The sequence below is a fragment of the Pongo pygmaeus genome, chromosome 14 (genome assembly GCF_028885625.2).
Source record: "Pongo pygmaeus isolate AG05252 chromosome 14, NHGRI_mPonPyg2-v2.0_pri, whole genome shotgun sequence".
NCBI classification, from domain to species: Eukaryota; Metazoa; Chordata; class Mammalia; order Primates; family Hominidae; genus Pongo; species Pongo pygmaeus.
In genome coordinates, this window is record NC_072387.2 from 34,744,237 (window position 1) to 34,769,421 (window position 25,185).

At 37.8% G+C, this 25,185-nt stretch overlaps 1 protein-coding gene across 9 annotated transcripts in view; it reads left to right on the forward strand.

Moving 5' to 3' along the window:
* The first annotated feature begins 1,617 nt into the window (after positions 1 to 1,617).
* The window catches only part of CDK8 (cyclin dependent kinase 8), a 166,909-nt gene continuing 143,341 nt past the window's right edge, over positions 1,618 to 25,185 (forward strand). For 4 of the 9 annotated variants that reach the window (XM_063650713.1, XM_063650715.1, XM_063650711.1 and 1 more), the window contains exon 1: positions 2,402 to 2,531. In XM_063650713.1, coding sequence (XP_063506783.1) covers positions 2,404 to 2,531 — 128 coding nt within the window. In that variant the 5' untranslated portion in view covers positions 2,402 to 2,403. Of the gene's footprint in view, positions 2,532 to 25,185 lie in introns of all 9 variants that reach the window. The other 5 variants (XM_054446361.2, XM_054446362.2, XM_063650714.1 and 2 more) reach the window with 5 other exon arrangements.

Sequence of the window (25,185 nt, forward strand, 5' to 3'; positions counted from 1 at the left end):
TCATCGCATCACTGCACTCCAGCCTGGGTGACATAGCCAGACCCTGTCTCAAAATAAAAACACAAAAAGACAAACAAAAAAGGTCTGAGACCTTCAGTGTTCCAGAATGGCGTGTATAATTTGTACAGGAGGTGGGGAAGGGGGACCCGATACAGTGTAGGGGCAAGTTGAGTCCCATGCCTCTTCACAACTTTTCCTCCAGTGTGGTAGTTTGATTTCTCAAGATCCATGAGTAAATACATGCACAAAAGACACATCCCTCAAAAAATACAAAATACACTGTCTAAGGAAGAATCTTTTAAATCCATATTCAGAAAATGATGTAATTCTTTAAGGATGCAAATGAGCAGTTCTGCTAGAGAGTTACCCAATTTTCATCACTGAATGGAAACCAATAATATGCCATTAATGAAAGCTTACATTTGCTTTGTGCTTTGCACTTTGCAAAGAAAAAATTCTAGGCTCCAAGAACACATTAGTAAATGATAATGCAGGATTCAAACCCAGTATACTAAAATACTAAATACTTATATAGTATGCTAGGTAAAAACAATTTAATTTTACACAGTGGTGAAGTCACTAATTTTCTCCAAGGAAAATTATATAAGAGAAAGCCCTTTGGAAGCTTTTTCACAATATGATATCATCATCATCATCATTTGTATATGGATCTTTTTGAGATAAACATGTTTATTCATTCATTAATTTAACAAGTGTTTACTGTGCATCATTATCAAGGCATGACACTAGGTTTTACGGAAGATGCAAATATGACTTCCTATAACAACTTAGGATCTAGCAAGGAAGAGGAAATAAAAGATGAAACGGAATTTGATAAATACCACAGGAAAGGTGGAAAAAAAGTGTTAAAAAGTTCACATTAAAAGTGCAAAGTTCATATTCCCTTTGGGAAGTGGGGAGCTTTAGTGGAAATGGTAACAATTGGAAACCAAAAATTAAAAATAGACAAGAGGGGTAAGATAAAATGATAGATTAGTATCAAGATACCAGGACTCCTGAAGCAGGACATATTGCTACCTTAAAATTATTAACAAACTAGTTCCCATGGATTTAGATCCTTTCTGTAATCATAGCTAGAAACTGGCGTTCTTATAGGTAGTATCGCAGAAGGCTGTACTGTACTCAATACTTCCTGTAACTGGATAGGAAAGATTTGGATGGTCATCTGTCACAAGAGTAACAATGTTTAGGAGTAGCTTGGACACTGGTCATTGATTCACTTTTATTGGTGCTTGTAATGTCAGTATGTTGACATCATTGTGCAGCCCTTATCAGATTGTGAACACCAAGAGTACCCCAACTGCTGGCCCGCGAGCTGTTTACAAATATCATATCGGCTTTTATCGATGATAGTGGCCTTTAAAATCTGGAATTCAGAGTGGCACAAAATGTGTTTCTAATGCAAACTACTCTCCTTCCCACGTGCACCTCTTTGATCAAGTTTGTGGCTGAAATCAGACTCTAGTTAGATCGCTGTAAAAATAAAAATAAAAATAAAAATAAATTTTCCCCAAGTGATTGAAACGAATTTCACCCTAGACTACGAGTCCCATCATGCAACGCTCCCATTTTCCCACCGTGTGGGGCGGAGTCGTAGAAGAGGCGGCAGCGGCGGCGGCCTGTGCATTCTGGGTATTGTAGTCTGGAGCCCGGCCACCGCTGGGGCTGGTTCCACGTGGTGCATTTGGCGGCAGCTTTGGGCAGTGGCTCCCCTGCTCCCTCCACACGGTCCTCAGGGTGCCACCGCCAGCAGGGGCGGCCAGCCACCGCGGGAGCGGGCTAAAGGGTGGCCCGGAGGCAGCCCGAGGCTTCGCGACGTTTTTGCGACAGCCGCGGCCGTGTTCCGCGAGTGCCCTCCCTCCTCCTCTCTTTGAGGAGGTACCGGCTGTTGTGCGGCGCTGCCTTTCTGTTTGAGTGTATGGGAGAGTGAGTGAGTGAGTGAGTGTGAGCGTGTGTGTGAGAGCGTGAGGCGTGAGTGCGCGTGTGAGAGGAAGAGAGCCCGCCTGACCGCCCCGCCGCTCCCGCCGCAGGAGCAGAACGCGCGGCCGGAGAGAGCGGCGGAGCCGGCGCCCAGGGAGCCCGCGGGGACAAGGGCAGAGACACCGCTCCCCACCCCCAGCCCTCGTCCCTCGGCTCTCCTTCGCCGGGGGATCCTCCCCGTTCCTCCACCCCCGGCCGGCCTCTGCCCCGCCGTCCCCCTGGATGTCCCCGGCGCTTTCGCGGGGCCTCCTCCTGCTCTTGCCGCATCAGTCGGGCTGGTGCTGCGGCCGGCGGGCGTAGAGCGGGCGGGTTCCCGGGGGCTGCGGCTGCCCGTGCTTCCCTGGTCCCCACCCCTGCCCCCCGGCCCCCCGACCCAGCTTTCCGGCCTCAGAGGCTGTGACAATGGACTATGACTTTAAAGTGAAGCTGAGCAGCGAGCGGGAGCGGGTCGAGGACCTGTTTGAATACGAGGGCTGCAAAGTTGGCCGAGGCACTTATGGTCACGTCTACAAAGCCAAGAGGAAAGATGGGTGAGTGTGTGTGTCTGGGCCGGTGTCCGCGCTGGGCGGCGCTCCCGCAGGCCGAGGCAGGTAGCCCGGAGGGAGAGCGGGCCGCCGGGGTGCCGGGCTCTGACTTCCTCGACGCCGGCCTCTGGCTCCGCCAGCCAGGTTTGGGGAGGAAGTGGTGTACGAAGGATCCAAACCCACAAGAAATCCTGCGTGCCGCGTCTGTGTTCTGCTCTGGTGGTAAGAGGCAAGATGAGCCTCTGCACCGTGGGCTGTATACTTTTCAAGGATTTCAAAGCTGATTTATGAAAAAATTCGTTCTAAAACGCCGGGTTAAAATTTTTTTTTTTCCTTGGTCGATTTATTATGGTAACCTTCTGGGGATTTCCTCACCCGCCTCTGGAGTGTCATCCATCGGTCTAGAAGGAAGGCTGTGATCCTTTCCCCCACCAGTTTGTGATCGATTTTTTATCAAATTTGTATTTTATTTGAGGGAAGGAAGGCAGCGAGTGAATGTGGTTCCGGAGAGAGTTCCCCATAGTGATCATCTGCAACATAAATGTTGCAATTGCTATTTAGATATTATTAGCTGTGAATTTTTACATAGAACAATGGGGGTTTGGTGCAGGGTGGGTGGTGGGGAAGAAGGCAAGTGACATAGGGACTATCTTGTTCAGGCGGTTTCCCCCAAATTTAGCGGCTGGCAGTGAACTTTAAATAATCCCTTTGCTTTAAATATTCTTCCCTAGTAACAACTTAATTAAACCTATGACTGGTAATGCTTCCAATTTAGTTTCTTAACAGGCAAGTGAATTGTTCATTTTTTCTCTTTGTCAGTAGATGAATGTCTTGTAATATTGACAAAAGAGAAGGCAATTCTTAGTTAGGGGGGAAATATATTTTATTAACTCCATGTTTTCTTGTAAAATGGGTGTTGTCTCTGTTGCCTTTGACAGAATAGAAAATTATTGAAAAGTCAAAGCTTATTATATAATCCTTGGATTTTATTAGAAACGAAGTAGCTTTACTTGAACATCCCAGTTTAGTCACCTGCTGTATGATGTTTAATCACTTAAAATTTCAAATTAGGTAGGAGAGTATGTTCAGACAACATTAGCACGAAAAAAAAATACGTAAAGCTGAAGTTCCCTACTGTGGGGGAGGGGGGCGCATATTTATAAATAGTATTCTGGATGTTGGAAAGTGTATATTTATTGAACATTTTTCTTAGATTTACTGAAATATCTTTCTGAAAGTATGTACAATGGACTCTACGAAGAAGATAGGAGTTCTAATTAATTTGGAATGTGTATTTTAGTGCTTTTATGCAGCAGTAAAGTGGAACAGATCGGCAGAAGGTAGGGATTTGGATTTGAAAACTTGATATTCTGGCCGCCGCGCGTATTTAAAAGTACTTTTTAGCGGAATGGATAGTCTGGTGACACGGAGAAATCAGCGTCTGGAGATACTGCTGACTCTGTTGTTGTCTAATTAGACTTATTGTTGAAGTTTTACTCTGTAATGACATATATTTTTAAAATTATGTTTGTTAACTTACCATACAATATTTCTCAAAAGCTTTAAACCATCTCCCCCTCCCCCAGTATTATGTAATTTTGGGCATATTCATAAAATCCCCAATCCCATGAGATTAGACATTACAGTACATTTGACCAAACTGTCATGTTATATAAAATTCTAGCGCCTTTGCATTATTTTTAATCTGTGTGAGAGAAGCCGGTTCTGTTTTCATAAATTACCAATTTAAGCTAATAAAATATGCATATTTGTTTTAACGTTGTACATTTTATTAGAAAACTAATACTGTTTATTGGCAGGAGGTACTTAAGCACATTTTATATCTCTATGGTCAGGTTTTAATTTAGGCCGTTAAGAATAATTTGAAAGAATAATTTCAATATCTTTGAATTTAAAGATAGTTGAAGGTATAATGTATGGGCATTCTTAGTCATCTGTGACAGCTGAAAAGTAACATTGCATTTTGGAAAAAAGAAATTATTATTTGTAATCCTTGGGGTTTGTTTTCCATCGGTCTTTAATGATTCTCTTTATGTGATGAACTTCTATTTTTAATGGATCAAATGTCAAGAGAGTTTTTAAATTACTATCTTTTAGAGATAGTTTTAGAGAGTTTTAAAATTACAGGGATTTTTTCGGTTTGACTTCTTTTTTGTAACCTCACTCTGGTAAAATATCGCATAGTATTTATGAGGTTCTTTTGATCTTATGTCAGTGAAATGTAATTTAATGCATTTTAGTCCTGGTGAAATAAAATTTGTGCTTGTTTAATCTTTCATAATAAGATGATGATCAAATAATTTGTTTCTAGTATTGATTTACTTTCAAATTACATTATATATTCTGCAGCTGAGATTTGTTTTCTAGGAACTCAGACGGTAACACCTTCAAGGAGAACCTGAGATTTTCTATAAAAGGAAATAACGCAAATAAGCTTGGTTTAGACATATTTGACTATTGAAATGAACGTATGTAAACGTTGTATCCTTTCAGTTGCCCAGTGAGCATAGAGAATGAATAATTGGTAAAATAATTTAGACCAGAGAAGTTAGCTGCTTAAATTATTAAGTTTTAGGAAATAAAATAGCTTCAAAGATTCATTTCTTTGACTTACTTGAGGCATGATTGCATGGTAGGGAAAAGGGACCTTTTATAACTGTGTTAATTTCAGATTATAATAGAGTTTAGAGAAATGCACAATAAATCTTGGGATTAATTTGTTCTCACTTGTGTCGCCATAAATGAGATAGTGTCCTTTGTGTCTGAACACTTAAAGGGTACTCAGTGGGAAGCAGGGGGTTCATTTTCTTTCTGAGTTGATTGTATCTCCTCTTTGCAGAATTTAGGCAACCAAACTAATTTTGTTTTAAAGAGTAAGAAAGCATTAGAAGACAGAAAACAATTTGTGTTTTTAAATTCTAGACTTCAATATTTGCACTGGATGTTTGGATAATTTAAAATATCAATTTGAGATAAGAGGTTTTTCTTCAAAAAAGAAAAACAAAAGGAATTTTCTTAGTAGGGTTTTTAATCTGTTATAATCTATGCTCCAAAGAATAGATAATTATGAGTGAGGAATTATGAGTGAGGAATGAGTGTGTGTTTGTGTGTGTGTGTGTGTGTGTGTGAGAGAGAGAGAGACAGATACTGCCAACTTTCTTTGGGGCACATTTGTTGAGAGCCCAGAGATTAGTAAGTAGGCAGTGATAATGGCAATAATAGCTAAATTACTGAGTAATTAAGTTTCAGGTTCTGGGCAAAGCACTTTACATTCATCATCTAGTTAATCCTCACAAGAAGTATATCAAGTCAATTCTGTTATTTTTCAGTTTTCCAGTTGAGGAAACTGAGGCTTAGAAAGGTTAAGCAAATTTACCCACGAGTAAACTTTAGATCTAACCATTATGCTTCATATAATTAATATATTGAATAAGTAAAAAAATAGTTGTGGAGTTTGATTTCTAGTGGGTTACTCAAAAACATAAATACCTTGTAGAACTATTAATATTTGTTTCAATAAACTGGTGTACTTTCTGGGTATATTACTGAAGCACCCTAGTTTTTTCAAGTGCTATAAAACTGTTTATGTAGCTATATGGGTGTGTCTGTACGTATATACACAAACATACTTGTGTATCTAGAGGGGTGTGTGTGTGTGTGTGTGTAGGACTAAACTCTAATGAAAGCCATGTGGAAGCACTTCGTCTAGTGGAAAGAACTCTAGATGAGTGATCCTGGAAACCTGAATTTGAATTCAGACTATGCTTCTGATAGCAGTATGACCTTGGGCAAGTCATTTGCCCTTATAGATCTTAGTAGGGGGGTTTCAGCAGATAATTTTTAGGGTCTTTTCTAGTATTATGATTTGAGGAAGTAAAAATTATGAACATAAAATGTAATATTTTTTGCAAGATTAGGCAAACAACCACTAAAAAATTTTACTTTAGATGATGGTGCATTTCCATATTTTTTAGTCTCATGCTTTAACGTTGGTTCTCGTTAACTGCCAAAAAGCTTGGTAACTCCCAAAGACCTATCAGTTACTTAACCCAACATGTCTTACACTACCTTGCCATTCCTCTGCATTTATCTCTTAAGATATTGAGGATTTATGGGCTAGTGCCTGTTTCCACTCCCTTGAACCATTCAGTTGGTGGGCAGCACAAAAGAACTCTTCTGATTCAACCTGCATTGGAGCATCCCATTACCTTTTTCCCCTTCTGAATATGGCTGAATGCTATATCTAAGTTCATTTTGACTTAAATATTTCTTTAGATGTCAGAAATGCCAAATACAATATGTAATTTCTATCACTGGAATAGTCATGTATGCAATAAAGAGTATTCCTTATAACCTTCTAAAAATGTGACAGAAAGGGACAATTAGTCCCCTGTATCTGCAGGTCCTGCATCTGTAGATTCAAGCAACTGTGGTTCAAAAATTTTCGAGGGGGTAGGGGGGAAGGATAGTTGCATCTCTACTGAGCATGTACAGATTTTTTTTCTTGTCATTATTTCCTAAAAAAATAGAGTATAACAACTGTTTACATAGCATTTACATTTTATTAGGTATTATAAGTAATCTAGAGATGACTTAAAGTGTGTGGGAGGATATGCGTAGGTTATATGCAAATAGGATACCATTTTATATTAGAAATTTGAGCATCTGTGGATTTTGGGGGGCGGTCCTGGAACGCACCCCTTGTGGATACTGAGGGATGACTGTATTTGCACCCCTTGTAGATACTGAGGGATGACTGTATTTGCTGTGTACTTATTTCCATGTGGTTGAAGGTACCTGCCTTAGATATCAGTGCATTCAGATCCACTGTTTAGGCTACGTTGAGATTTCATGCTTAAATTTCATTTTTTTTGTAGCAATACTGGAAAATCAATTCATTTGGGATTTGTTCATGTGAGTTATTACTTTTACTGTGTCTTTGAACGTTTGAAGAAGTCAATTACTCATTCATTCAAGTATTTATTGGACCCTTCTATGTGCCAAGCACTGTCCAAGGTATTGGGAATGCAAAGACGAATGAAGTATTCCATTATTTGAGGAGATAACTACTGGCGAAACAAACATGTAAGTGTTGCAATTCGATAAGCACTATAATAATTAATGCAAGGTATATGGCAACACAGAGAAGGAAGTCCCCAACTGGTTAAGGTTTTTAGGAAAAGCTTCAAAGTTTACAGTATTTGATTTGGATCATAGAAGACAGGGAAGGTCTCATCAGAAAAGACATTACAACAGGAATAGGACAAAGGGATTTTTTTTTAAATTATGTTTTCTGCAGACCCCAGCAAATTTTGTGTGTTTTAATTTTTCCTTGCCATGCCTTTCTTTTCCCCTGGCCAGCATTTTTTGAGCTCTTGCTGTACGTGTAGTAGTATATATATGTACTACAAATGTTCCATTGTGCCCATTGGACATGGTGAGGTACTCATTATTTAACAGTGGAGATAAATTTATCAGCATTTGCACTGAACACCATAATTGTGTGTGTGTCAGTTTTCAATCATGAGAACATTGGCCATTCAAGAAAAGCAGCCTCTGAAATCCAGGGGTCTGATTTAAGACTCTCTCATGTGTAAAACTGCCATGGCAGAACTCTGTTTTGCCTGAGGCTCTGGTTGGCAAATGATTCTGCTTTGGCTTCACCTCCATGAGGAGTAAGGAGTCAGAATTTCGTATGCTGCTGAGGTGATGGATGGTAACAAATTGGAAGGGGAAAGAAGTTCTTTTGCTACTTAGAGTTTAGGAAGTAATGGAATGTCTCTTGTTGGGGCTCTGATGCGTGGAAAGATGAAAGGTAGGGACAGGGCTTCTGGCTTGCTGAATTTCAGCTAGGAAAACAGAAATAATGAAAAATTATAATTATTGTAGGCCATTTGCAAACTTAACTACTTGGACAATTAATTCTCTGGGCAAATGTGTTCTAATTCTGATTTATAAACATTTGAAGTGTGATTCATTTGTTAGATGGGAACTATGTATGGCAAATCAGTGTTGATAAATACATTTGATTTCCTGTGACTGGTGTTAATCTTTCTTGTAGTGCCTTTCACTATTGAATCCAATCCTCATTGTCTCTTGACTCTTTTTCTGTTCTTAGCTGTTGCTAGAAAATAAAACTCCTTCTATCCTTTCCTCCTTCAGAACACTTTGAATTTTTTCCTTCACACCAGATTACATAGCCTTGGTCACGTTACTTAGAAATTATCTTTTCTCTTTAGCAATCTTTTGTCACCTCAAGGCAGCTCTTGATATTGTCACTAAAAGGTGGCTTTTACCTGTTGTTTGACCTTAATACTTAAAGACTCTTGGTGTCATGATTCTGAATATTCTTTAATATAGTTATTGTCAAAGTCCCAAAACCAGTCCTTGCTGTAGTAAGCTGCCTTTACTGATGGAGTTATGTTATGTTCTTCAGATGTATTGTAGCAGAAAAAATGCTGAGAACTCCTTTTTAAAAATTGAGATATAAGTCACATACCATAAAATTCACCCTTTTAAAAGTGTGTGATCAATATAGTGGTTTTTAGTAGATGGACAAGGCTGTGCAACCACCATCACTGTCTAATCCTAGGACATTTTCATGACCCCAAAAAGAAACCCATTAAGCAGTCACTCCCATTCCCCTCTCTCCCTAGCCATTGACAAGCACTAATCTACTTTCTGTCTCGGTGGATTTGCCTGTTCTGGACATTTCATATAAATGGACTAATTCAACATGTGGCCTTTTGTGTTTGTGCTTCTTTATTTAATGTAATGTTTTCAAGGTTCATCCATGTAGTACATGTATCAGTACTTCATACCTTTCTATGGCTGGATCATATTGCATTGTATAGATATACCACATTTTGTTTATATGTTCATCAGTTGGGCATTTGGGTTGTTTCCACTTTTTGGCTAAAATGAATAATGCTTCTATAAGCATTCATGTGTGACTTGTTAGGTGGACGTATGTTTTCAGTATATACCTGGGAGTGGAATTTCCGGATCATATCCAAAGCAGCTGAGAACCAATTTTGAGTGACTTTACATTGACTTTGGTTTAGGACCAAGTTCTTTGTCCTTTGTGTACAAGACCTGACTAGTCTATTTTATTCCAGGACAGTGCTCACACCATAATCTACTGCAGTAATTCTGAAACAGAGATTCATACAGCTGCTCCTCCTCCATCAACTTAGACCACTCTGACCTTTTTCTCAGGCAGCACCTTGTGCTGGAATTTTTTTTTCCTCAGGCAGCACCTTGTGCTGGAAATCTTTTTTTCTCAGTTGAAATGTACTGACAGCCTCAGAAAAAAAATCCTAACTATGTATCTTAACATACAACTCCAATAAGTCCCACTTTACCCATCACCCTGCAAAACATAGTCATTCACTGATATATTACGTAACTACTTCAGTGTATATGTGGTTAATGCTTATGTGTCCTTTGGGTCTTTCAGGTGAATGTTTATGGGTTAAAATTATAGATTTCCTCTAGGGCAATGATTGTGTTCTCCCCAGCTCTTGGCATATTGCCAAATTTTGACAGGTATTTTGTACTTTTATGTGTGTGTGTGTATATCTGAAATCATATTTAAAATCTTTTTTCTAAACTTGCTAACATTAAAAGCTTGAGGCATATTACGGGAAGAGTAGAAAAGTAATACCTGTGAAAATACCAGGAGAAGCAAAATTTGATGGTTTTCCTATATTTTTACCCAGAATGGCACTGAACAATACCAAAATTAATCCAAAGGCAAGAGCAAGCTTGATAGTTGGCTGAATTAAAATGGAACGCCAAGGTATTTGAAAATTGAGCCACTAGAAATAATATTTTTTTGAAATATACTTTGAAAATGAATCCTTTTAAATGTGGATCAAATCTGTATTTCTAAAATTAAGGAAAACGTAATTAGTTTCTGAATCACAGTTGGCATTTAATTTTGCCTAAAATTACTGGTCTGTATAGCATGATTGTTTTATTTGAAATTTACCTTTTGTTACATGAGTAAAAAATTATTTAGACTAACTTCTATTCAAGGTAACTCAGTTACTCATCTCACTAGACAAGTTCTTTAAAGTCTGTAACTTTATTAAAGTCCATGAATTCTAACAAATCATCCTACAGAGAGGAATTTTTACATCATGATGAAGGGCCTACTCTGGGTGTTTCTAGACATTTGAATTTATAGGTTGCTTAGAAAACTAACGGGATTGAATAAAAAGAAAACTTGTCAAGTAGTGCTAATGTAATTTATATTAAACAAGTCATATTTTTGAGGAAAGAAGGAGTAGGTTTTTTTTGTTTTTTTGTTTTTTTTTTTTGAGACGGAGTCTCGCTCTGTCGCCCAGGCTGGAGTGCAGTGGCACGATCTTGGCCCACTCCAAGCTCCGCCTCCCGGGTTCATGCCATTCTCCTGCCTCAGCCTCCCGAGTAGCTGGGACTACAGGCGCCCGCCACCACGCCCGGCTAATTTTTTATATTTTTAGTAGAGACGGGGTTTCACCGTGTTAGTCAGGATGGTCTCGATCTCCTGACCTCGTGATCCACCTGCCTCGGCCTCCCAAAGTGCTGGGATTACAGGCATGAGCCACTGCGCCCGGCCGGGAGTAGGTATTACCTTTTTTTTTTGAGCCAGAGTTTTGCTCTTGTTGCCCACGCTGGAGTGCGATGGCACGATCTTGGCTCACTGTAACCTCCGCCTCCTTGGTTCAAGAGATTCTCCTGCCTCAGCCTGCCGAGTAGCTGAGATTACAGGCATGTGCCGCCAGCCCGGCAGATTTTGTATTTTTAGTAGAGACGGGGTTTCACCACGTTGGTCAGGCTGGCCACAAACTTCTGACCTTAGGTGATCCGCCTGCCTCGGCCTCCCAAAGTGCTGGGATTACAGGCGTGAGCCACCGCGCCTGGCTAAAAGACTCCCTTTTTTTTTTTTTTTTTTTTTTTTTGAGACGAATCTCGCTCTGTCACCCAGCCTGGAGTGCAGTGGCATGATCTCGGCTCACTGCTAGCTCCGTCTCCTGGGTTCATGCCATTCTCCTGCCTCAGCCTCCCGAGTAGCTGGGACTACAGGTGTCCGCCACTACACTCGGCTAATTTTTTTGTATTTTTAATAGAGACAGGGTTTCACCGTGTTAGCCAGGATGGTCTCGATCTCCTGACCTCGTGATCTGCCCACTGGGCCTCCCAAAGTGCTGGGATTACAGGCGTGAGCCACCACGCCCAGCCAAGACTCCCTTTAAGTAAATGAGTCTCTTAATGTTTTATTATGTGACTTTCTTTGCAAAAATTAAGTTTATACCTAATTTCCAACAAAATGTCAGACAGAAAGAAAGCATGACATACTTGTAATTTATTTTTTAATGCTGACTTAATGTTGATTTTTTTAAAGTGTAAAATTATTTAAATATTTGGCATTTCATTATGGTTTCCCTTTAGCTGTCGTTCTTTTTTTTCTTAAAATTAATTAATTAATTAATTTTATTGAGACACGGTCTCACTATGTTCCCTGGGCTGGAGTGCTGTGGTGCGATCATGGCTCACTTCAGCCTTGAATTCCTGGGCTCAAATGATCCTCCCACCTTAGCCTCCCAAGTAGGTGGGACTAGCACATCACCCCTCCCAGTAGCTGCAGTTCTTTTTGTAAATTTGTATGCTTATAATTTATTTGGTAACTATTTACTGAATGTCTCTTATATGATTGTTTCTTACTTGTACAAATTTATGGGGCACACGAGAAATTTTGTTAGATGTATATATGCATAGTGGTGAAGTCAGGGTACTTAGGAAGTTCATCGCCAGACTGCAGTGCATTTTTGTTTAGTACTCCTACTCTATTATCAAACACTGAATTTATTTCTATTATGTTAATCTATATCTGCACCCTTTAACTCACTTCTCCTCCTCTCCTCCCTCCCCACTCACCCTTTCTAGTCCCCTTTATCTATTTTTCACTGTCTACATCCATGTATTCATTTTTTTGTAGCTCCCATGTATGAATGAGAACATATGATATTTGTCTTTTTGTGTCTGGCTTATTTCACTTAACATAAGGACCTTAAGTTCCATTCACGTTGCTGCAAATGATATGATTTCCTTCTTTTTTGTGACCGAATAATATTCCATTGTGAATATATGCCACATTTTCTTTATCCATTAATCTGCTGATGGACACTTAGATTGATGCCATACCTTTGCTGTTGTAAATAGTGTTGCCATAAACATGTGAGTGTAGGTATCCCTTTGATATACTGATTTCTTTTCCTTTGGGTAGAGATACCCAGTATCTCTTTGATTGCTGGATTGAATGGTAATTCTATTTTTAGTTTTTTGAGAAATCTTCATACTGTTTTCTATAGTGGCTGTACTAGTTTACATTCCCACCAACTATGCTAGGTTCTGTGCCAGATGTAGGTGATTCAGCAGTGAACAGCCTATGGTCTAATAACTCTTTAGGGAACTTACAGACTTTTGAGGGGCACAGGCGGGTAAACAATTGTAATATAGTAGGATAAGGGCTGCAGTAGGGAAAATTGTAGGTTGCCATGGAAGTACCTAATATGCCCTTGGGGAGCTCAAGTATATTTCACTTGTGACTTGAAAGATAATTAGAAATTGTGAATGGGCAATAAATAAGAGTGAGTGGGGGCTTGAGGAGTTACAGTGCAGGTGAGAGAGGTAATATCACTCGTGGCTCCAGAATTACTTTATAAGGAAGAAGGTGCTGTCTAGATGAAGAGGCAGTGCAATAATGTGTAGTAAGCAAGTTGCAACTGAAATTGTTTATTTGAGGTAATTTTGGGAGCTTGTGTGTTATGGGGGGAAGCTATCCTTTGCAGCTGCCACTGAGTAGCATGCGCAAAGACATGAAGGAAAGATGGTATGTACGGTGAGACAATTGAAAGAATTTCCGTGCCAGATCTTGGAGGGGTGGAGGGAGAGGTATAAATAATCAAATTGAGGAAGTAAGCAGATTGTTGTAAATCAAGTCATGGACTTTGTACTTTCTTCCGAAGTCAGTGGGAACCATGCATAGGGTTTTAAGCAGATAGTAATAAGTTCTGATTTCTCATTTAAAAAGATTGCTTGGTAACACGATCAGAATGGCCATAGGAAGCTGTGGTTAGGAGAATGTAGTAGTAATCCAGGTGAGAGATGCTAGTGACTTGAATTAGGGAAGTGAGAGAGGGGATGAGGAGAGAGAATTGATAGGACTTGTTGATTTATTGGATGTGATAGATGAACAAGTGAGAACCAAGGATGATGCCCAGGTTTCTGGCTTGGGCAGCTGGATATTGCCATTCACATAGCCAAAACAGAAACAGGAGCAAGCTTGAGGTGGAAGATGATGATTGAGCTTTGATTATGTTGAATTTCAGGTACCTGTTAAACATCTGAGAAGAAATGTGCATTAGGCAGATATGTAAATCTAATGTTCAAGAGAGGAGTCTGGCTAGAGTTAGACTATGTACTTAAAGTACTTAAAGTAGTAGCTTTGAGTGGTGATGAAATTGCCTAGGGAGAGTGTATAGAGCATGACAGTGGCCTTGTATAAAGTGCGAAGAAAGAGATGTCTACCTAGGAGGCCAAAAATTGAGTCTAGAAAGGAGAAAACCCAAGGCTGCCATATTGTATAACAGGAACCGTGGAGTGTACAGCTTACTGGCTGTACAGGGCAGCTTGGAGAATACTAGGACCTTGTAGGTAGAATAACGCCAGGAAGAGAGTCTTTCCAGGAGTCAGAGATAGGAAGTGTCACATGTGGCTCAGAGGGCAAGGGAGATAAAGAAGTGTCTGGGTTAAATAAAATAAATAAAACTTCAGCTAAAGATTTTTGGACACCAAAGCTTAAGTCATAACACACTTTGTAGGTTTTATTCAGCGTTTTTGGTACTTTGATGGTTAGCCTTATTCAGAGCAAAGCAATGAAAAGCTTCACTGCCATTCCTGGTTCTCTGCTGGCTGTGTTACCGAAGCGAAACCTGTAGATGCCATTTATTTATTTTTTACTCCATGCTATTCAGGATATTTCTCATTTTTTTTTAAAAAAGAAAATAGCTTTTTCTTTTTCTGATTATAAAAATAATGACTTTTCATTGTGATGAATTCAAATAGTCCAGAAATGTATTCTTAAAACCCTAACTCTACAATTAGGAGACAATTAATATTTTCCTTGTCTTTCCAGATGACTCTGAGTATATGTATACATTAATAACATCTATGATCTTACATTTTTTCATTCAAAAATATTATGCATCTTTCCATGTTGGTAAATGTAGCTCTAAATCACCATTTTTAATTATTGCTGAGTATCACATGGTATGTATGCATATATTAATAAATATATAGTCAGCCAGTTTTTTAGGGATAGATGTTGAAGTAATTTCCAAATTACAGCCATTGCAGTTTGCAAGGGATGTCAGTAAATATGCGTGCAGTTCTCCAATGTCATATGAAGTCCTTGAAGTAGAATTTCAGGTCAAAGGTCATATACTTTCAACAGCTATATTTCATTATGAAATAAGATGGGACTATGAAATTAATATAGTCTCATGATAAAACATTTAAATTGTACATGAGGGTACCCAGGAAAATCTAAGTCCGCCTTTTGCCTCAGATTGAGCTCCCACTTTTTAGGGATAATTATTACCAGTGGCTCCTTGTGTATCTGCATATAGAAGCAAATGTATGTATGGGTAGACTTTAAAATTTACTTTAGTACTTTATTCTTTTTGAGCAGATAATGCATGCCTGTGGAAAAAAATGTAAATATTTGTTATTCTGTGGTTTGCTTTTTTTAGTTCATATGTTTTGGAGATCTATATCAGCACCTGTAACTCAATTCATTTTATCAGTTCATCGTTTTGTTTTATGTGTATAATATACTGGTCCAATGCAAGGACATTTAGGTTGTTTTCATTGAAACAGAACTGCAATGAATGTCTTTTCATCTGTCTTTGTATACAACATGCTGTCAGATGGAGGTAGAACTTCCCAGGCTCCCAAAGTTCTCCATGGAGACATTTGCCATGGATGATACACTGGCAGGAAGTGAGGTTTCCATCGAGCAAGAGAAGCTCCCTTTGCTAAATCCACAGGGAGTTTTATCCCTCCTGGCTTCTTTCAATGGTTCTAGAAACTGATCACCATGCTCAAGTACAGGTAACTGCTAACAACCCTAGCACATCACTGCAAGCAGGTCACTTTCCTAGGAATATCTCTTCCCAGGCCTGGGCCAGACTCTTTTGAGGTCTAATCTTTGTCCTCTAAAAATGTTGCACCAATTACAGTCACATCAAAACTCCAAAAACAAAACTTTTTGGAAAGAAGAAATGTGAGTAAATATAGTAATGACAGGTTTGAATCATGGGGTTAAATACATTGTAAAGTCAGAATTGTTGACATTATTTTTTTGAAAGTTTCGCTCCCCCATCCCCCAACACACACACACACACACACACACACACACACACACACACACACACACACACACACACCCCCAACACACACACACACACACACACACACACACACACACACACACACCCCCAACACACACACACACACACACACACACACACACACACACACACACACACACACACACACACACACGTCCTGTGTATGTTATTTTATTTTGAGACAAGGTCTTGTTCTGTCACCCAGGCTGGAGTGCAGTAGTGCAGTCATGGCTCACTGCAGCCTTGAACTCTTGGGCTTAACCCATCCTCCCACCTCAGCCTCCTGAATGGCTGGGATTACAGGCATGTGTCACCACATCTGGCTAATTATTGTACTTTTTGTAGAGACGTAGTTTTGCCATGTTGCCCAGGCTGGTCTAGAACTCCTGAGCTCAAGCGTTCCTCCTGCCTCAGCCTCCTGAGTAGCTAGGACTACAGGCACAGGCTATAGGACTATGCCACCACACTTAGCTAATCCTGTGTATTTTAGATTACTGGTGGGGACTAAAAAAAACTTGAGAGCCATATAGGTATTTAAAATTACAGTTATTTCATTATTTTTATATCTTATTTTATGTTTACTTTCATCAGATTTCTCTATTCCAACTTGATAATGTTGCTACAATTTGTGACAAATGATTGATGCCCTTGGTATTCTACCTCCATTCTACCTCCTCCTGAGTATTCTACAGTTCGTTTAGCACTGACCTGTAGTTCTCTTACTCTTTCTTAGATCATCTCTCTTTGCATTTCTTGTTGGTTGGCCTTGGTCATCCTCTCATTTCTTGCCCAGCACTGACATTCCTACTCCTGATTTTTTTGCTTTCTCCCCACTTTTTGGCTTGCTTTTTCTGTTTCATACTGATGTTGGCTTTGACATTGTTTATTGTTGCCTTTCTCAGTTGCGTTCACTTATGGACTTGTCTCCATAGAATGAGAGGCTGGAGCCCTTTCTGTTGCCAGTAGAATTGCTTGACTTCATGTGTAACAGAAGTACTCATTCATATTAGGTAAGCAGCCAGGTGATTGTAAGACAGCTCTGATGTATTTTGTTAATTCTGAAGAAACTTTTAAGTACTGCTAAACATAATTCTTGATAGTATGGATACAATGACTGCTTAATAGACTTTGGAAAGTACTCCTTATAGATAGGAAGCTGAAATACACATATATTTTAATCTTTTTATCTAAAAACCTACTTTAGTACAAATGAGTCCAGCTGTGCTTGAGAATTTAAACCAGATATCCTGGAGCTGAAAGTCGGTATTGTCAGTGTTTTAGCCAAGACTAGCTGACCTCTGCAGATCCCCTTTTAAGTTTGTGGCATAAGCTAAATTCGGAAGTAAGTGAAAAACTTAAGGAAATCGATCAAAGTAGCACATACCTCTCTTACTTGATCTATTTCTCTTTAGATTTTTTTTTTTTATGGGATCATTCTATTCTAAAAGGTGATTCAGTCTGATGTTCCTAAGTACATGAAAATTTCAGTGCAAGCAAAAAATACTAAGTACATGTCACTTTAAAAAAATTTTGCTTTGACTTTGATCATGTAGTGTCTTTTCTGTATTTCTGTTGCACTTTGAGTAACTGGACTCACTGAATTTAAAATGTGCTTGATGGTTTTCAAATCAGAATGTAGAGCAATTAGGTTTTTTTCTTAGTAAAATTCTGTACTATATTCTTGAAAAGTTTTGGAATGGAAGATAGCATTTGCTACTAGTTACTTATTATTTATTTATTTATTTTTTAGAGCTGAAGAACTTGATAGTTGTTTAAGTGTTTAAGAAGTAATTTTGATTTAGTTGCAGTTTACAAAGTAGGGATATTAAATCTCAATTGTCTTCATGGAAAAATATTAGTAATACCTTCCAAAAAGTTATATACATTTGTAGTTCATAAAGTTTTTTTAATATGGCTTTATTGAGATATAATTCATATACCATACAATTCACCTATTTAAAATATACAGTTTAGCTAGGTGTGTTGGCTCACTCTTGTAATCCCAGCACTTTGGGAGGCCGAGGCAGGTAGATCACCTGAGGTCAGGAGTTTGAGACCATCCTGACCAACATGTGAAACCCTATCTCTACTAAAAATACAAAAATTAGCTGGGTGTGGTGGCGTGTGCCTGTAATCCCAGCTACTCAAGAGGCTGAGGCAGGAGAATCATTTGAACCCAGGAGGTGGAGGTTGCAGTGAGCCAAGATCACGCCATCACACTCCAGCCTGGGCAACAAGAGTGAAACTTTGTCTCAAAAAAAAAAAAATATATATATATATATATATATATATACACACACACATATATATATACACATACACACACGCACGCACACACACACACACATATACAGTTTAGTGCTTTTTAATATATTCACAGGGTTGTGCAGCTATTACCACAATCTGAATTTAGAATATTTTTGGTCCCTCTAAAAGAAACGCTGTACCCATTAGCAATCACTCCTTGTTTCCTCTAATCCTCAGTCCTAGGCAACCAGGAATCTCCTTTCTGTATCTGCATTTGCCTATTTTGGACATTTCATATAAATGATGAAATCATACAATATGTGCTCTTTTGTGACTGACTTCCTTCACTTAATGAAACGTTTTCAAGGTTCATCCATGTTGTAGCATGTATCACATTATGTTCATTCATGGGCTGGTGAATATTGGGGTTCTTTCTACTTTTTGGTTGTTACGAATAATGCTGTTATGAACATGGGTATACAACTGTCTGAGTCTCTGCTTTCAATTCCTAGGTATTCATTATAACCAAGAGTGGAATTACGGGCTCATGTTTAACTTTTTGAGTAGCCTCCAAACTGTTTTCCACAGCTGCTACACCATTTTGCGTTCCCACCAGCAGTGCACCAGGGTTGCAATTTCTCCACGTTCTTGCCAACACTTGTTTTCTGCCTTTTTGATAATAGGCATCCTTAAGGGTATTAAATGGTATCTTATTGTGGTTTTGATTTGTATTTCCCTAATAACTAATGATGTTGAGTATCTTTTTATGTGCTTATTGACCATTTATGTATCTTTGTGGGAAAATATATTCAAATGCTTTGCTGTTTAAAATTAGGTTGTCTTTTTAGTAGTGAGTTGTAGGAGTTCTTTGTATATTCTGGATACTGAACCCTTATCAGATATATGATTTGCAAATATAGTTGTGTGTTGCTTAATGACAGGGATACTTTCTGAGAAATGCAGCATTAGGCAACGTTATGATTGTGTGAACATCATAGAGCATACTCAGACACCTAGATGGTATAGCCTACAACACACCTAGGCTATAAGGTGTAGCCTATTGCTTAGTCTACAAACCTGTACAGTATGTTATTGTATTGACTATTATAGGCACTTGTAACACAGTGGTTAGTATTTGTGTATCTAAACACATTTTAATATAGAAAAGGTATAGTAAAAATATGGCATAAAAGGTAAAAAATGAGCTGGGCACAGTGACTCATGGTTGCAATTCCAGCATTTTGGGAGTCTGAGGTGGGAGGACTGCTTGAGGACACAGGAGTTTGAGACCAGCCTGGGCAGTATAATTGATACCCCATCTTTACAAAAAAATTAAAACATTAACTGGGCTTGGTGGTATTTGCCTGTAGTCCCAGCTACTCAGGAGACCGAGACAGTAGGATTGCTTGAGTCCAGGAGCTTGAGGCGGTGGTAAGCTCTAATTGTGCCACTGTAGAGGGCCTGGGGGACAGAGTGAGACCTTGTCTTTTTTTTTTTTTTTTTTTTTAAGAGAGAGACATAAAAAATGGTATACCTGTATAGGGTACTTACCATGAATGGAACTTACACATCTAGAAGTTGCTCTGGGTGAGTCAGTGGTAAGTGCATGTGAAGGCCTAGGACATTACACCACTGTAGACTTTATAAACACTGTACAGTTAGGCTACCCTAAATTTATTTAAATTTTTTTCTTCAATAATAAATTAACCTTAGCCTCCTGTAATTGAGTACTTTAAACTTTTCAGTTTTTTAAAACTTTCTGATTCTTGTATAATAACTTAGCTTGAAACACAAACATTGTATAGGTATATAAAAACATTTTCTTTATATCTTTATTCTGTAAGCTTTTTTCTATTTTTAAAAGTTTTTGGCTGGGCGTAGTGGCTCACACCTGTAATCCCAGCACTTCAGGAGGCTGAGATGGGAGGATTGCTTGAGGCAGGAGTTCAAGACCAAACTCTTTTTTTTTTTTTTTAAAGAAAAAGAAAAAAAAGTTTCTATTTTTTGCTTTTTAAACGAGTTTGTTATGTTAGCCTAGGCCTACACAGGGTCAGGATCATCAGTATCACTGTCTTCCACTTCCACATCTTGTCCCACTGGAAGGTCTGCAGGGGTAGTGCACACATGGAGCTGTCCTCTCCTATGATGATAATGCCTTGATGTGGAATACCTCCTGAAGGACCTGCCTGAGGCTGTTTTACAGTTAATTTTAAAAAGAATAAGTCAAAGGGGAGTACACTCTTTACTTTTTATTGACCTTTTGGGGATGAAGAAAGAAGTACACTCTTAATGATAAAAACCATAGTATAGCATATACATAAACCAGTAACATGGTCATTTATTATCAAGTATTATGTACTGTACATAACTGTATGTGCTATACATGACGGGCAGTGCAGTAGGTTTCTTTACACCAGCATCACCACAAACATGCCTGTAATGCATTGCACTATGAAGTTACAATGGCTACAATGTCACTAGGTGAGAGGAATTTTTCAGCTCTATTTTAATCTTATGGGACAACCTACCTATGTGCTGTCGTCTTCAAGTGAAACATCATTACATGGTGCATGACTGTATTTGGCTTGTCTTTTTACTTTCTTGTTGGTATTGTTTGTAGCACAAAAGTTTTTAATTTTGGTATAGTCCAGTGTATCTATTTTTGCTTTTGTGGCTGTGATTTTGGTATTATATATTAAAGAAACATTGCTTAACCCAAGGCCACAAAAACTTCTATGTTTTTTCCTAAGAGTTTTATAGTTGTAACTCCTAGATTTAGGTCTCTAAGGGGTTGAACTTCTTTCTTTTGGTGATGGATATACAGTTATCTCAGCCTCTGAATTGTTTGGGCATACTTTGTTAAAAATCAGTTGGCCATAAATATAGGATATTTTTCTGGTCTCTCAGTATGTCTGTCCTTAAGCTGATACTACATTGTCTTCATTGCTGTAGCTTTGTAGTTAGTTTTGAAACTTGGAAGTATACTTTCTTCTTTTCCAAGATTGTTTTGACTTTTTTGTAGTTCATGAAGTTTAAACACTACATCTGGTATTATTTTTCACTTTTCTAATAGATTATAATGTTGGATATGTTAGAAATGTATGTCTAGTTCCAGGTAATTAAAGTTTTCTGGGTAGCTGATTCACTTTTTATTCATTAAATCTTTATTTTAATCACTGTGGATGAAAGTCATTTATTTGGTATTATATAATAAAAATTATACATACACATATATGATATACTTGGAACACAGTTTAGCTTTTTCTATGCAGTTCAGACTTATTATTGTAAAACATTAGCCATCATATGTTATTTCCAGGTGCTTTAAAAAATATATATATTGTGCTATTGGCTTTTGTACTAAATAGCTAGGTCTTCGGAGTTCATCTACGTATGGTGTTTTCCTTTATTCTTCTCCTTATTGTCAGCTGTTACTTAAAAAAAAACACAATGTTTTATACTTTTAAATTACAGAATAACTATCAATTGTAGAAAATACAAATAAAGTCTAAGAAGAAAATAAAATGTACGCTAATTTGGCCACACAGACTTTTTTAAGGCATGTTTTAAAATTAGATTATATTGTGCACATAGTTTTGAAACCTGCATAGACTGTGTATATTCCATGTCACTAATCATCTTTCTCAATCTTTCTGTTAAGTTTTAATGTCTGTATTTATTGTGTTATATGATTGTACTTTAAAAAACATTTAGCATAGTTTCACTTTTTCATTACATTTAAAATTTTGTTGCTGCATCTTTGTAGACACTCATTATTTTATCCTTAGGAAAGATTTTTAGAAGTGGGTTTGCTGGATCCATTTTTAAGGTTTTTGATATATGAAGCCATATTTTCTCCTAGAAGGTTTGAACTAATTTGTAATGTCTTTCATAATGAACAAGAGTAATGTTTGCCTCCTCCTTGATCAATAGTTTTATTATTGTTTTCTTTGATCTTTGCAAATTTGATAGGCAACCTATGGAATTTTGGTTTTATTTACATTTGTTTAACATTTAAATTTTTAGTTTCATATTTATTCATCATTTAATTTCTTTTGGGAATTACCCAATCATATTTTGCGTGTTTTCTGTTACGTTTTCTTTCTTTCTTTTTTTTTTTGAGATGGAGTCTTGCTCTGTCGCCCAGGCTGGAGTGCAGTGGCACGATCTCCACTCACTGCAAGCTCTGCCTCTTGGGTTCACGCCATTCTCCTGCCTCAGCCTCCCGAGTAGCTGGGACTACAGGCGCCCGCCACCATGCCTGGCTAATTTTTTTTATTTTTAGTAAAGACGGGATTTCACCATGTTAGCCAGGATGATCTCATTCTCCTGACCTTGTGATCCGCCCGCCTCAGCCTCCCAAAATGCTGGGATTACAGGTGTGAGCCACCGCGTCTGGCCTATGTTTTCTTAAAAATTTCTTTTTGTTAAGTGCTTTGTTTATTAGGATATTCATTTTTTTATTCATGTTGTAAGAACTTCCAATTCTTTGTTTTTATATCTATGACTTCTTAAATGTGTAATCAAATGTGTCAGTCTTTTATTGCTTCTGAGTTTTCTCCATTATATGCCTTTTACTTACATTTTCACCTAATGTTTTTATAGGTTTTAAAATTACAGTTAAAATTTTATTTAATCTTAAAATGATTTGTTAAAACTTGTTAGGTAGGGTTCTAACTTCAGTTTTTCTACTCCTTTTAATGCTGTTGAATAATTCTTTCTCAATTGATTTGAAATGCCGTACGTTCCCAACTTGGAATTTATTTCTGGACTTTCTGTGTTAGTCCATTGATCTGTCTATTCCTGTGTTACTCCCCTTGTTGTTTTACGTCTTTTATAATAAAGATCTACAATATCTGGGGTAAGACTGGAACCTTGATGTTAGTCTTTGAAAAATAAATTACAGTTTTTCTTATCCATTTATTCCAGGTAAGCTCTAAAATCAACAACTCAAGGTCTAAAAAGTATTTTGAGATTTGGGTTGAATTGTATTATATGTATAGATAGATGAATTACTGTCCATACTCAGCAATATGGTTATGTTTTTTATTCAGATTTTATCTTAAGAACCTTAATAAAGCCTTGTAGTGTTTTTCATATGGGTCCTACATATTGCCTACTACAAGGTATTTTATTTCATTTAAGTAGTGTTGTGCACAAGTTTGTGCACCTGTACGTCTCATGTAATATTTGTGACATATTAAAATTTTTTCATTGTTTATCTGAAATGCAGATTTATCTGGACATCTTGTATTTCATTTGCTAAATCTGGTAACCCTGTGCATATTTTTTAACTATTACAGAATTTAAAAAATGTACTCCAAAGTAGAGACGGTTCAATAAATCCTCATTAACCCACCATGTATCTCAAATAATCATAAACTTTCTGCATTTCTTATAAAGGTAGTTTAAATTTTTTATTGCTGATTTTTTAGCTTGTTGTCTTAGATTTTCCAGGTAGATATTCATGTTATATATTAAGAGTTTTATTCTTTTCTAGTACTTCCACTTGAGGAAAATTTAGTGTTATTGCATTGGCTCTAACTTTTTTTTTTTGAGACAGTCTCACTCTGTCGCCAGGCTGGAGTGCAGTGGCACAATCTTGGCTCACTGCAACCTCTGCCTCCCAGGTTCAAGCAATTCTCCTGCCTCAGCCTCCCGAGTAGCTGGGACTACAGGTGCGCGCCACTACGGCCAGCTAATTTTTGTATTTTTAGTATAGATGGGGTTTCACCATGTTGGCTAGGATGGTCTCGATCTCTTGACCTCGTGATCTGCCCGCCTCGGCCTCCCAAAGTGCTGGGATTACAGGCGTGAGTAACCGGCTGTAACTTTTAAATAACTTTTTAATAACTTTACATTTTTACTGGCAGTGTTGGAGATATTTTTGTCTTTTGATTTTTAAATGGAAATATTTCTAGTGTTTCTCTGTTAGGTAAGTAAGAGTTCTTACTAAATTTTGTTTTCCTAATATTATTAGATTTGGGATTGACATACATGATTTACAAGCTCTGTTTTTGTTTTCCTAATATTATTAGATTTGGGATTGACATCTTATATGTGATTTATGAGCTCTTGAGCTTGAGCAGTTCATTCAGTCTCTGAGCACTTCTGATTTTTCATCTGTAAAATGAATTCATCCCACAGAGATCTTTTTGTAACATAAGACAATGCATGCAAAACAAGTTTTCAAGCTATCATAAGGGCATATAAGTTACATGTACTTTAATATATTTATTTAATCAATCTCTCTTGTTCAGTCATTTGTGATTACCTATTTCTCCAGTGCCCAATTATCCTGATTTATATTTTTTAAGAAGAATTTAAGATGCTTAGTGGTAGATGATTATCCTAAATATGTCTGTTTACGGATAGCAACTTATGGTTGTTTCTGCTGTAGTGTCATGGTTGTTTTTCTGCCAAATCTCTTATTATGAAAAATCTCTTACGAAAACAGAAGTTTCATTGGAGAAAGAGGACTGGAGAGTTTCTGTAGGACTGACATAATATAAGTATTTATGTAGCTTTACTCTAAAAATAATAAATATGCTGACTAAATCCTTGAGTCCATCCTTCATCCTTGAGTCCATCCACATTCTCAGAAGGTTCTTAGCTTCTCCTATCACATTTGTCCTTGACCATGCAGTTTTACTTGCAGAACTGTTCACAACTGCCAGTGGTAAACAAAAGAGTAAAAGAATGCTTGAGTAAACAAAACAATTCTACTTCAGAAGAACACACAAACAATGCAGCTCTGTGTACCTATTCTTTGATGCAACTATTATTTTTCCTATTTATGTTGTGCTAATTCCAGTTGGTGTTGTAGTAATAATGCTTTAGTGTACTGAGTTTTCCCCCAATTGATGATGTTATAAAAACTCATGCTGTAAGAGACTTGCCTGTATTTGCTAGTACAGGGTAAATAGTAAGTA